This window comes from Poecilia latipinna, unplaced genomic scaffold (genome assembly GCF_001443285.1).
Source record: "Poecilia latipinna isolate Pla-1442-1.1 unplaced genomic scaffold, P_latipinna-1.0 Scaffold985, whole genome shotgun sequence".
Classification (NCBI taxonomy): domain Eukaryota; kingdom Metazoa; phylum Chordata; class Actinopteri; order Cyprinodontiformes; family Poeciliidae; genus Poecilia; species Poecilia latipinna.
Window position 1 is genome coordinate 57,410 of NW_015113601.1, and position 15,026 is coordinate 72,435.

General features: G+C 38.0%; 1 protein-coding gene across 3 annotated transcripts in view; it reads left to right on the forward strand.

Annotated features, from left to right (window-relative positions):
* Window positions 1–15,026, forward strand: part of akap7 (A-kinase anchoring protein 7) — a 53,943-nt gene that overhangs the window by 32,452 nt on the left and 6,465 nt on the right. For 2 of the 3 annotated variants that reach the window (XM_015050314.1, XM_015050313.1), the window contains exon 10: window positions 11,940–11,975. The exons of the other annotated variant lie outside the window; for it this stretch is intronic. In XM_015050314.1, the coding sequence (XP_014905800.1) occupies window positions 11,940–11,975 (36 nt within the window). The remainder of the gene's footprint in view (window positions 1–11,939; window positions 11,976–15,026) is intronic. 3 annotated transcript variants of the gene reach the window in all.

Sequence of the window (15,026 nt, forward strand, 5' to 3'; positions counted from 1 at the left end):
TGTGTTGATGCCATTCAAGTCTCTGATAAGCTCAAGGTGATATCCTGGTGTTTAATCAATCCATTTCTCACCGTCACTAAGCTAAGAAGACTTTAAAAAAAAAAAAAAAAAAAAAAAAGCTTTTCAGAGCTGCTTTACATTAATACAAAATAGGATGAAATGACAGTCATAATAAAACTAACACCAGGACACGTATATGCAAAAATTATACCTATAAACACAAGATGTTCCATTCTGACATATAGACTAAATTGTGTCATATGATATATACATACAAACATACATAAATAAACAATTACAAAACGTATCGCTTATTTTGACCAAGGATAGAGCCTTGCAAAATAAATATTTCTCTAAAAATTCAACTAATCTTTTCTCAGATCTACTGCTTTACACCAGTTACTATACGAATCGCAGCTGCTGTGATAAACAGTACATTGTTTTCAGTCACATGTTGAAACTTATTAGCAGTATTTATTTATTTGTGCCTTCACACAAGCAGCTCAACCAAACAAGGCTTGAGTGAGAAGCCTGTGATTTTGGTTTCATCATAAGCCACATTGTTCACTTATTTTACAACAATACTACATTGCACTTCTTATCGTAAGAGTGTGAAATTTAATCACTGTTTAAATGAGTCAGAGAAACAGCAGCGACACTGTGTTTTTGCAAAGACATTTAAAGCATGAGTTTGGCATCGTTGTTAAGATTACTAAACTTTATGCTGCATTCTCAACTCCGTAGCAGTGACTGGTTTAAGGATTTATTTTTTATTTTGTCCAGTAGGTTAATTTTTCTCTTCAGTCCAATAAAACTGTTGCGAAGTGACCAACAAATTAAATTTACAAATTTAAAAGCCACGTACCACAGTCACAGTGTTGAGGAGTGAAAATGGTTGAGGTCTTCTTTGTCTTATCTTTTTTATGTCTCCTATCTATTTTTGTGTAGCAGTAACTTTAAAATTCCTAAAAAGTAGACTAAATATACACCAGTTTTTGACAGTCTCAGGATTAAAAATTTCAGTGTGTATGTATCTTAAAGATTAGAGTTACTACGTGTACCATATTGAACATTACTGGCTCTGAATTAGTTTTAGAAAATCATATTTTTCTTTCATTTAACTCTTAAGCTCTGACTGAAGGAGACTCAGAAAATGGACTTTATCTCCAATAGGGAACAATTTCCAGGTCTCACGCTCTTAAATATTTTCTGCATCGCTCTGGGGTTATCATCCTTTCGTGTGCAGTCATGGGGCACAGTTCGACCCGATTTCTCCACATCTAGACCACCACAATCGTCTAAGAAAAAAAATAAAAAATTGGCATGTAACACAAAATCAGTCCGGTTAAATGAAAGTTTAGATGTAAAGTGAAAGTAAAAATCCAAATTTCTCACTAGATGACAGCGATGATGAAGAGGAATGTCTATTAGGCGTAATTTAAATGAGCTCCAGGGGGTAATTAGTGGAGCAGCTTGTGGTTTGATTAAAACATTTTTGCATTACTGTTTTTTTTTGTTTTGAGACAAATGAAGTGTGGCTTTTTGTCGTTGACTTGTGAAAGTGGTGCCAGCGTATATTACAGGAGATGAGTTTAACTGGTACACATTGGGAGCATTTAATTAGTTTCTACTTATTTGTTGTTTGTCCACAGAAACAGACTAAGAAACTTGATCTGCTTCTTGTACAAAATTATGTGAATAAAATTGTCTTCACGTAGATATTCAGCTTCATTGTCAGAATAGTTGTAAGTAACTTGATACTGAACTGTGAGTCTTGCCACAACTTGAGACCAGTTAAGCAAACCCACATGTCAAATTTGTTTTGTTTTTTTTGTTTTTTTGTTCACAGACTGTAAAAATAGTTAAAAGGACAACTAATAACCCAGAAGATACTTAATGGTGCCTTTGATTACACCATATGTCCCAGATCAACGATCCGTACCGTTAGCTCATTTCCTCGGGCGCTAAAAGAATTGATTCAGGATCATTAACATTTAGATCTTTAAAGTGTAGCATATTTATTTATGAATTAATGAAAATGTCACTTCCTGTAAAATGACCTTTTTCCTAGACAATGTTACAATTTACTTAGTGAATGATAATTGTCATAATTTCGTTAGAAGATTATAATCAGTAGAAAATTGTGTATTCACAGTAAGACGTAGCGACATTGTCAATGCGCCCTCTAGTGGACACTTCACAAACAAGAAGTCTAAAGGCATTATTGTACTGTACAAGACATGCTCATGGGAAGCACAAATCTATTACTCCATCTTTTCTCACGTTTGATTTTTACGCAATGTGTACACAGGAGCACACATTCACACTGATTATATATTTTTGAGAAAATGGCAATCAAAAAAATATATATCAAAATTCAATTAAACCATTTTTATCTGTACTTTTAGAAATTATTTTTAAATGCATGTATGTCTGTATAAGTACTTTTACAATTGCAGTGAAATTCAAGAAGGAAAAAAGAAATATCAAAAAGAAATCCGCAAATGAGCTAACGGTGCAGACTGTGCTTCATGCGTGCCATCGCAAAAATGAAGGGCCTTTGTAATAACTACATATCGAATCCCAAGACTTAAACTGGGCAAGATAACAGAAAAAAAAGTATTAAAAAAAAAAAACAGAAAAAAATTTTGCTAGATTTGTTGCTAATCACTTTTTGAATAAATGCTGCTAGACAGGTCTAAAAGTTGCTAAATATAGAGATAAAGTGTCACTAATGTGTTGTCAAAGTTGCCTGTACGCTGTCCCTACTGGGCAACTCTAAATCTATGTTTTGTTTCTGCATAGTTTACTCTTGAACATCTCAGACTGTGTTAAGTAGACATAAAAAAAAAATCTCCTATACATTTTTTTCAAGCCTTATGTACACGTTGCTTTGAGCAGCATTTTTTTTCGTTTGTTTGTTTACAAAGCTAAAATTCAATTCAATTAAAGCATTAGTCTAGGTTTTAGACTGTTAAAAAACAACTTGCTTTTGGGTTTTATAGATTTTTTTATTGAGCCACCCAGACTGCACATGTAGTCCTTATGCTTGACATTTTTATTTCTGCTCAAAGCAAAAAAAAAAAAAAAAATGCACTATGTCTTTGTAGTTAAAGAAAATCGATGAGCTACTACTGGCTGAAGTAATGATTAAACAAGAAGTATTGAAAAGAGTAAATGATCTGTGGTTGTAAAAATGCATGTTTGTGCGTGCACCTTGTACGAGAGATCATGTTGATCATCAAGTCATAAATGCAGACTTTGACTCTGAGCTGAAAAGCCAATTCTGAAAATAAATTTGGAGTGTGTAGGTGCTCGTTTGCTCTTTTGCAGGAGTCGTTTTTCTGCTTCCCTCTCTCTCTCTCTCTGTTTTCTCTCCTCCGTGTCCCTTTTTCATTCTCTGCTTGCAGCTGCATTGCTATAAACAGTGGAGCCACTGTGCCCTAGTTCTGAACAGAGAGCGATGGGGAAAGGGTGAGGCAGGGACCGAAGACTAATGAGGGGGAAACGAAGAGTGCGGCCTTAAAGAGAAACGGGGTTTTTGAAACAAAGACACGGGTGCGTTCGGGGAGGCAGACAGACGTGTGTGTTTCGGTGTTTCCGTGTGTGTTCTGCGGGTCAGATGCCCCCCCCGCTGCGATTCGGCGACACCCTCCCTTGTGAGCACCGCAAGACACAAGCGTGCGTGTGGGTGTGCGTTTGCTTCCATCGTGTTTGCGCGCGAGCTCAGCCATGACCAATGTGACAAGCTGTCACAGTGTGGTGTTAGCAGTCACTGCAGGTGACAAACACATAAACATATTCTCACGTTGTGGCGAATCCAACATTCCCACATCTTCAATATGGATCTTTTGGAAACATTTCTAATATTTTATAGCCCCTTTTGTCCAGCTATTGAAAATCTCCGAGTAATTTAATTTTAATTGCACAAACATCGCAACAGTTCTCCTGACAAACGTCTGAGTGGGCTCAAAGAATGGTGGGAATAGATATGTGAAGAGTTAAAACTGCTATATTAACCACACGCGAATAAATATTTTTGAGACGAGAGTTTTGTTTAAATGGGATTAATCAGGGCTTTAACTGTACATATGCTCACACAGTCGGACAACAAATACATCTGCTGCAGGCGATGGCGATGCTCTTCCAGGAGAGCAGCACACGTGCTTTTAGTGCAGTGTGTTGCGAGTCACAACACATAATGAGTACAGGAGGATACTTTCTTAATCTGGCAACAATAACAGCAGCTGAGTAGCAGTGATGGTGCTAAAAGACTCGCCTGTTCCTTTTAATAGAAGTGCAAAGTTCAAAGTATGGCAAGACAGCGATACATACATTCGTAAGCTTTGCTACGCTTGATATCGAAGGCATCAAGATCACAAAAGAAAGTTTAGGACAGAATAATTGAAGCAGAGCTTCGTTGTATCATGAAGACAAGTCATAGTTAATCGTACTTTTTGTATTTAAAATATTTTTAATAAAGGGAGTCGGTGCATACGTTCTAATGGGGTCTGTCTTTTTAAAATCTAATTTACTTACTAGAATCGTCATATTTATAGATCAAATTAAAGCAACTTCTCGGAATAACGTGTTTTGGTTAACAGTTTACCAACTGTTGAAATAACTTTGAAATAATGAACGATTTCGAACACAAAGAAACAGGAGAATGTTTTTAGTTTATTGCCTCCTGGGAATATATTCTCTTATATGGCACATTTACTAGGGCAATCGATTAGATTTTGTTGGCATCCCATATCAACGTTCCCTGGAGGGAATTGTATTGCATCCCGTGCGGAGCCTGCTTGGACTTGAGATTCAACTGGCTGACATTTCCAAGGTCACTGTACGAGCTAAAGCCGCGTCTCAAGAATCTCTGCCGACGCTCCGTTTAAAAATCCGAAAGATGAAGCTGCCCTTATTGAATATTAAAAACTTTGTTTCTGCCCTTCAGCTTAATTAAAACCGAACAGATTTTCATCTTTTTCTAAAATATACTCCTTAAGGCTCCCTGCCAAGTCTGAAGCTACAAACAAACTGGCTGAAAATATGATAATTAATCCCTTTGATTATAAAACTTCCTTTAAAGTCGAGTTGTGCTGCTTTCACACAATAATTAATATTGGGGGTTTTTTTGCCACGCCGCTGCCTCGTCGAACATGATTTAAAGATCTTTCAATTGAGTTTGAAGCCTCTTTTCTTCCCCCCTCAGCTTGCAAAACATAACATCGGTTCGCTTTTTTTTTTTTTTTTTAATTATCCGTTTTAATAACCCCTTCCACGAAGGCAGCTTTCCCCCCCTCGCAGAGGACCACCGCCGGGTCTGAAACATGCAAATGGGAGGGGAATCTTCACCTGGTGATTCTCGGCGTGAGCTGTTCACCTGCACCATCTCCGTAACGGCACTTCAAAAACCGACCTTGGACGGGCGCCGTCTCTTTTTCATTTTAATAGTAAAGCTTTTTTGTACCCTCCGCGTTGTTATGAAAACATTGAGTCGAATCCGGGCCCGTTTGTGTCCGAAGGTGTGCAGGTGGAGAAGGCAGAGACCGCATGTGAGCAGGAAGGAGAGAAAGTTGAGAACACAGAAGCAGGGGGAAGCGCAGCAGGGGGACGAGCTGCATGCGGCGCCGTTTAATTCATCCCGTTTTATCCTCCATGCCCAGTCTCTTCTTTTCTTTCTCTTGCCTCTCAGCGTTAACTCCTTCATGCGCCGTCGTCACAGCAGGAGAGGCTGAAAATATTCACATTATTTATTCATGTTCTTTAAATAAAAATAATAAAAAAAGTTTATGAAAGTCTCGAGTCTGGCCACTCAACAGAAAACACCTCACTGATTTTATCCGTCGCAACCTGACAAACGGGAGGGAGTCATAAAACGTTACAGCTTATGTAACCTAAAATTTGGCCTTGTGGGATTCGCACGTGCGGTTTTTCTATAAAGATGAACGGCTACACCAGGATGTGTGTTTTTTTTAAGTCGGTGATCAATTCTTTAGTCCTCCGAGTCGCTGATGTTTGATTGTGTTTGACTGGATCACAGCCAGTGTTTTTACTCACCCAGACACTGTTTAGATTCCAGCCCGGTTCAGACTGTTCCTGCTTCTTAGAGAGAATTTCACCATATATTACAGCTGTGGCTTTTCAAGTTCAGTAGCAAAATTTGTTGCTGAAACTCACCACTGTACTGGGAACTCTAGAGTTGAGCTGCGATTATTCTCTTGTAGGTCGACTGGTGGATTGCAGCAGTCTACGGCTGTTGTAAATCAAACTAGGGCATTAAGAGTGTTTCGTTGGGTTCGTCCGTGTTCACAAAGACAAATGCACAACAGCTTCAAATGTCGGCTTCAGTTTTCAAGCTGACAGATTTAGATGTTTGTCTTCTAGGAAAGAAAATCCTTACAGAAAGTTGCCTGTTTTCTTCTTTTTAAAGGCTGATTTTTGTTTCCTAATCTTTTTTTTTTTTAAAGTTTTCCCTTTTAGTGAGTCAATTGTTGATCTCTCCCATCTTCTATTAAGGCTTAAATATTTATTAAAAGGAATTGTGGTGAATTTGTGGACAACAGCTGATTGACTCATGTTGTGTTCTTGTTAATGAAATTGTATTTTTGGGATTAATTCTCATTGAGTTAGTAACTTCAATACTAAGCCTTTATGTTACACACATCAATGGTGCACCGTCTTCTTTTAGATTCTACCATACACAACAGATTCATCAAGGCTTTTAGCACAAGGTTGGAGCAAGCAATCAGTCTAGATCGTCCTCCCTTATGCCCTCCTCTCCTTGGTTTATCTGATTTAGGTCTGGGGATTGACTTACCTATGAAAGAATATTGATTGTGCGAGTTTTTCTGCACTGATTTGGCCGTATGTTTTAGATGATTAATCTGCTGAAAGACCAATGACGACCCAGCCGTGGTTTCCTGGCAGAGCCGACCAGACATTTTTATGTCTTCATTTCAGAAGTAGAGTTTCTAATTCCCTGAAAGCTATCAAGTTTCCCACGGTTTTGGAAGGACATCATGCCCACAGGAACACAGATCCTCCACCGTGCTTAACGTTGGCCCGGAGCCCAGCCAAAGTGCATCGTTCCAGTTACTTTAACTAACTTTACCTGTGGTTATAAGATGAGAAATGCTGGGATTTTTTGGTGTACGTCTCAAACAACTTGTCGGCATGCATAACCCACTGCTTGGTGACGCAAAACAACTGTCATTATAGCTGGTGACGTCTGAAAACAAAATGTTGCTTAAGAGAAATGGCCACCTGTGTCATCTCTTGTTTTTCTTTTCTTTTCCCCAGAAATGTGTGCACTTCCATTTAAGCTCCCTTGGCAGTCCAATAAACTTCAGAAGTTAAAGCATAAATAAATAAAAAAAATGCTTTATTTTATCCTGTTTTCTACAGGTGTGAGCAGAACAATGGAGCTTTTATTGTTTTCACTGTCAGCAGAAGGATTTATTTATTTATTTATTTATTTTTCATAAAACTGTCTTTGCACATTGGATTAGAAGAACATGTGTGTGTCCCAGTGCACTTTGTGCCATTATTCTGCCTGAAGGGAGGTATTGCCAGAAACATCTTTTTTTAATTTTTTTTTTATTGTACTTCAAAAGTTGAAACACATTGAAATCGGGATGCTTCAAACCCTGTGGACGTGTACCGTAGACTAAGTTCTCCTTTTGCCTTTGCCGAGTAATTTTCTACACAGCATTGCAAGAGTTTACCAAGCTTTTCATTGCCTTGTCAAGTGACATTTGAGGCAGGAGACCACAGGCCTATAAACTATTCTGCTAACCACCTCTTAGGCTTATTGATCAGACTTTAGAGCTGTAGCCAAATGTTTCTTGAAGTGGATTATTCCTGAGTGAGAAGGGTGCTGCCTTTTTTTTTTTCTTTTACTGTTTAATTACTGTTTAAACTTTACCTTTAATAACATAAAGTTACCTAATTTTTAAAGTGCAATCAGTAATACTTTTATAACAAATTTATATCAGTAATGATTTTTTGGTTAATGTCAAGTTGTCATAACAAAGACATTTTGAATAATGTCAACTTTGTATTAAAAGTGTCATAATTTACCAAATGACGTTTTATGACAACAGTCATAAATATTCATGAAGGCTTATTCATGTTCATGACAGGTGTTATGTCATGTTTATGACAGTGTCATGACAGTCTTATTCAACCCCCTTCAAATAAAGTGTTACCGAAGTTAGTTTTTATTTTGTCACGTGTTCATTGAAACGCTTGACAAATACGCTTGGCGATTAAAAAAATAAGTGTTTGAATTCTCTGCTGCAGGCAGAGTCATGGGTTTGGATGAGCCTTTGGTATTTCCTCAGGAAACTGCTCCACCATTAGCGAATCTAACTCCCTGCTCTGGAGCCTCGGCTCGGCCCCTGCCGTCCTCTTCTCTTTCCTCATCTTCAGGATCCAGTTTCTCCCCCTCGCTCTTCCTCCATCCTCAAATTAAACCCCCCCCTCCAGTTTGGTTTTCTCCTGCTTTGCCTTCTCATATCTCAGTTTTGAACCTCCATTTTGGCTGTTCCTCCTCGGTGACTTTCTCCTCTCCCTCCCCTCCTCTCCATCTGCCCCTTGCTCTTTCTACTTTTCCATCTCGTCGTGCCACATATGCTTTATTAGCGTTCCGTGTAAACCTCCGCTCAGGCTTTCAGGAAATCTGCTGAAATGGGAAGAATTAGTCATCACAGCAGATTATGAGGCTGGATAATAAACATTGTAGATGGTCTCATGAATCCAGTGAATATGATTAAGTATTTAATTGGATTATTACAGGTCCTTTTGCTGCTGCATGCACTGTGCATGTCGAGCCTTAGTGAGTGGTTAGCATCACCAGTAGCAAATAGGCTGGAACGATAAACTTTAAGAACAACCAGCTGCTATAAAAAAAAAAAAAAAAGCTCCATCCACCGTGGTAAGTATTTAAAAAGCTGCTTTAACATTCAGCAGACTGATCTGACCAAAAATGGACTCCTCTGGATGTCTGGAGCTGATAAAGGACAAGATGAGAGAAAATGCAGGAGTTTGAGCTCATGCAGTTTAAAGGTTGCGGCTGCCACTTTCCGTTACTCACGCTGAAAATGTGCAGCCAAATTTCCAAACCCTATACCCGCGACATCTCAGCCTTTGCTCTTCGCGTTCTCCATTTTATGCTCCTGGCTCATCTAAGGAGTTATTACAGCGTCACAGCAGTACTTATTTCTTAGGAAGGTAAAAGTATAATTACGTTCTTCACCTTTTCATGTCTGCCAAAATGACTGTGTTTATGCAGGAGCATTAATACATCTGTATTTATGTATATCATTTTTGCTACTCACCTGTTTTTATCACTCATTTATTTACTGTCAGTAAAACGTGACATTTATTACACAGAAATGATTGACTAAGCATTTTTTTCACTTCTAGTTTTAGTTTATCTAGAACAGCTGTGTATAAATGTCAAAGTACATCTTAAAAGCTATAAGAATTTTTATTTAAGTACTATATTTAAATCTACCATATTAGATGCTTTTACATGCTGAGAAAGAAATGAAGTATCTAGATGTTCAAACATGTATTTCTACTGTGATTTTAAATTGCTTCATTGTCTGAATACCTAAGTTAGACCAATCCAGATTTGGACCTCACAGGCAGAAATACGGCATAGAAAGCTCAACTGTCTGAACTCTGAAATCTATAAAACCCCTCTGGTTGTATGGTTCCTTCTTAAAAAGGAATAACCTTTGAATATCGGATGATAATATGTTGCTGCTAGCTTTGCAGAGTTAATGAATTGTATAAAAGATCCATTTTCCTACCTAGTGAATAATGTATATTGCGCCTTTTGGGAAATGAAAAGTTGATGTAATGTTTTGTAGTTATGGTGCTCGACTTGGAATATTTTTCAGTATGACAAAACTGTGAACTTTTATATGCGGTGAGTCTCAGTTTATGACCTGTTTGGGTTTTATTTGTAGTGAATGGAGGCTTCTGGTTAAGTTTCTTGTATATTTTAACCCTTTAGAGTTTTTCACTTTCAAAGTTTTAAGCTTAAAACGTTAGTTATATGTCTGCCCAGTATACATTTTTGTTCCGAGGTAACCAGTAGCTTAAGTACAGATAGGTATTCTTATATTGTCTCCATGATGCACACTTGGGCCAAACATCCATCCCTGCTGGACGCCACGAAAATATTAATTAATTCAGAGGAGAACCACCCAACTTTAAAAGATGGTTCACACAGAAAAAACGTCTTACTAAATTCACTGCCTCCCCTCCTATTCCAAACAATCCAAGTTTACTGATTATTATTTTTTGGGTATTGATTGTGCAAAAAGTTATTTTAAGGTCAACAAATAATCCAAACAAGTGTTTGTTCTGTCTGCAGAGCCTATCTTGTAATGTTTGACTGTAATAGACATGTGAGAGAAGACTGTAGACTTGACTCAATTTTTCCTTTGGTATCTCACTTAAAGTACTTTTAAATCATGCAAACAGTTCAACAGAAAACTTTATTGGTTTTAAAAGTGTAACTATAAAACCTTGACGTACCCCACGTCTGTCTACAGATAAAACCTTTACAGACAGTTAAAGTAACTTTTATAGAAGCAGCTTCAGAATTCAACAAACGCAAGTCAGGAAGAGTTCAGCGTTTCACCGTAGAAAATATTTAGAACCCCTGTGTAATAACACTATATTTTAAACATGAGAGGGTTTTTTTTTTATACTTTTCACTTGAAATTGTTTATGCAAGTTCACATCAGATGAGCAGCAATCTATGTCAAGCAACTCCACCAGAGTGTCAGTCACATTGAACTGACTGTCTGCATCCTCGCCAGCTGCTTGATAGACTTCTTGAATAACCCAAGGAGCTGACAGTTTAAGGGACGTCCTTCATAATAAATGACGAAAAGGACCTGAAAGAGTCTGGGAGGGAGAAAATGCAAGTAGTTCCGGTGGGTGGGGGGTGGGGGGCGAACGAAGTTAAAGTGGTGTGAAAGGAGAAGGGGCTTTGAGACTGAAGCGAGTGAAACGTGAATGGAAGTCGGTGCAGCCTCTTTCTGTTGTTCAGAGTTGAAGTGCATGTCTGGTTCTCATCTCTGTAGCCATGACAACAACTGCCAGCAAAAAAAAAAAAAAAAGGTAGAGTGACAGAGTGGGAAAAGGTTGATTATAAAGGCACGAAGGAAGCTGAGAGGAAAAGGTGAAGTAAGTAAAGAAAAGGATGCAACACTGGAGGTGAAAGAGGCAGCGTCGTATCTTGTGTTCAGGATGCTGCTTGAACACGTGTGGTATGTGGCGTTGGAGATAAGTCACGTAAATGATTTTCCAGGTACCTGTCATCCCGACTGCTCGTCAAATAGCTTAAGGTCCTATGTATTTGCGAAACGGGTACAAAGGGCAGCTTTACTGCCATCATAAAGGCTTGCATTGTATCAGAAGTTGAGATCGAACATTCAGATAAGAGGATTTTTACTCAAACATATGTGTCCTTATCAGAGAAAAGTGCACAGAAAAGACCTTTGACAAGCAGCGATAAACCGACTTCGTGTAAACAGAAGATGATCTACAGACAAAAAAATAATAATAAAAAAAAATCTGCCACCTTTTACTTTCTGGAATTCACGTGCCGTTTTATTTTCACCTTTCTACTAGTCTTAATATAAGGCAAAGATTTATTGTATGTACTCTCATATTTTAAACAACATGCAGCCTTTTATGATAGATGCTCTTACCTACTTCTGGTTTCTAGCGTTGCACCACAACCCAGAAAATGCACACATGCAACTTATTTTTTACCCCGCAGAGACCTGTAAGGCTCAACACCACAACTCAGCTCTTTAGGATAACATTGCATTTACTGTACTTTTTGCTTTTTGCTGCTTTTATTCTTCATTTTGTCCTTGTTTAACACTCCGTGTTTGTTCTTGTGTTTGCAGAGTTGACTCAGAGTCCGATCCATGTCAAGCGCTCAAGTATGTGTACTCATAATAACGCACGTCTGCAATTAAGGCACTGAGGTTAATTTATAACCTAAATTATCTCTGATTGCATGTTAAGGTCCTAATATGATTCAATCCCAACACAATCCAAATGAATAATAGTCTGATTAATGATTCTTGATTACAAAACATCAATCACTGCAAATGTTTTGCACTGAAAATCAAATGGATGCATGACTTGTGGATCGCTGAATTAAATGTGACGCTGACTTGCCATCTTCAAAGTGAGCCTAAATGAGCCGAGCAGCGCTGGCCTCTGTCTCGGTCAGAGCAGCTGGCCAGGAAGTGATTAGGGACACTGTCCATTAACTGTGCTGCCTTGGTTTGTGCCCTTGTTACGTCAAGAATCGCCCCGTTTCTTTGAGGAAAGGACTTTTGTAGACTACTCTTTAGTTTTCTCAAATGTAGCTGATTTTTTTTTTTTAATATATATATATATCGAACAATATCTATTAATTGTTATTTGCAGATCTAGATACTTTACGTTTTCCTTGAAATTACATCAGTAGTTTATTTTATTGTGATTCCGTGTGATAGACCAACACAAAGTAGCACGTAGCTGTGAAGAGGAGCAAAAACAACACGACTTACCAGAACTTAATATATCTGATAACATTAATTTTTTAAATATTAATGTGTGCTATTATGCAAATGGAATATTTTGAAGGAAGGCCATTCAAGTGTCATTCGTTCAGATTTTGCATTTGACCCGTTAGTTGGATTTCCTCACTGTCCTCAATGGAGGTAGATTTTTTTAGTAAGCTAAATCTCACAAACACGGGTGGAAACTTTGTGATGAAGAAAAATATTTTTTTTTAAAAAAAGATAATGTCATTACAGTGTTCAAAAATGGCATCGCAAATTCAGGGTTTTTTTTTTTTTTTTTTTAGTTATTTTGTTATTTTTTTATACAAATGATTAACTCATCCTTAAGAAATACTAAAAAATGCAGTCTTTATGTTTTATTTGCAATACAGTTTTTTAAACTTCATTTTTTCTTCTTCTTTTTGTCTGCATTTGCTTGTTGGAGTAGTCTGATGTGCATTTTTTGCTCCAATTTTGTGTTGAAAACTGTTTTAGAAAAACATCCTAAACAGGCTGTTTTCTTCAGAAATTGTTTAGTCAGTCAACAGGGTAAACTTATTGAGAAATTGAATGCATATGCATTTGTTTAAATGGTTTAGTCAGTTCAAACCTAAATCTAGCTATCTGTAGAACAACTTAAAAATCGGTGTTCACACTCCTTTGTCAGTGAATGGGCAAAAAAAAAAAAAAAAAATGGGCAAAAATTAGCAAAGCTGGTAAAGGCTTACCCCAAAGGTCATACAAAGTAAGTGGACTGAAAATGCGTAACCATAGGCAACTTGCCCAAGGTCACAACAACATGTGGTTGGGGGAAGCAATAATTGAACACATTTCTAATTGCAGAAATCATGGATTTAATTGGTTGTTCTTCATTATTCATTCATGGCAACTGGGTGTAAAAACAGGCCACACATTTCAGGTTTCATTTGTAAAATTTGGAAAAACTACGTACCCTTTCTCTCCCGCTTGGCAATCATCCACTACTTCGTGTTGGTCGAACTCATTTAATGCAAATCAGAATAAAATTAGGTTGGCTGTTCTAACGTGACAAAAAGTTGAAAAAGTTCAGCGGGACTGAATACTTCTGCGAGGCTCCGCAAATGGATGGAAAAACATATTTCTGAGTGGTTGCTGGTTGTTGACCGCCCAGACCAAATCACCGGTAATGAGCAGAGGTTTATCACCGTGATTAAGAGCCGTGGAAAAGGCGAGCAAGGTCTGCATCGTGTGATTCAAATGACCCTGAGCAGGAGTTGGTCATTAGAGCTAAGTGCACCTGTTTGATTTATGCAGAAATGTGTGCGCGGTCTCCCAAAAAAGTGGCTCTGGTTGGTTGGTTTCGGAGAAACTCAAGACAGCGAGGTTCAGAGGGAGAAGAAATGCACAGAGATGAGTCGGAGGCGTGAGTCGGTCTATCCGAGAGGGAGGTCGCGGGTAATCTAATCGCGTCTCAGCACAACAGCGGCAACGCTCCTTAGATTCGAAACTCGATAGAGCACGGGTAACCAGGAGGGAGCGGAACATCTCGTTAGGTTGAAAACAAGGGAGGAGGAAAAAAACAACAAATAGTGAAGCTCACGAGTTTATTCTGAAATATGGATAAGTGAGGTTTTTTTGCCGGTGCCTCCTGGTTTCTGTTTGGGCTTTTGTCACCAAGAACAACCTAAACCCACACTGCGCACAATGCTCACGTCAACACAATACAACTCTTAGTGGTGACAGTCTGGTGTGACTAATAATTTTTACGGTCAAAAACCTCAGATGCATAAGTTGCAGGCTTTGATTTCTGATGTCTGCAAGGCGCCGGCGAGCAGATTGCCTCTGATTACAGTCACCAGCGAAGCAATCATTCCTTAATCGGAGTATTAGAACATAAGACAGCTGTTGTACAGTTAATCTACAGAGTCAATGCAGCTTCATTTTAAACCTTTTCGCATTTCTGTGTGACGTTAAAGTACAGATCACTGGAATGAACTCTGTTTTCTGGTCTAACTTTAAAAACAGACTCCACACGATTACACAGCTATCTGAGAACGTTGTTTTGTTTTTTATAGCTGCCTTAATTAGGGAGGCATAAATAGGGAGGCCACGCTAAAAACATTAAAAACAATTAAATTATGAGAATAAAATTGTAATATTATGAAAATAGATTCGTACTGAACTTTTTCTAAAGATGTGTAAAGTGCATTTTGCAAAATGCACCTTTATTTTGACTCAGAGTATTTTCAGAAATGCCAGTTTGTGTAGCAAAGTAGAAAAGAGCATCACTGTAACTTAAGTTTTTTTTGTTTTGTTTTGTTTTTTTGCAGTTTCTCTGCCAAGTCACAATGTAAACATCTATACTCCAATGAGTTTTACACTATTACTAAATAGCCTTCTCCCTACAAAACATGCGGAACGTATCAACATGTAAGAACAGATTAGACTTTCAGGAAATTT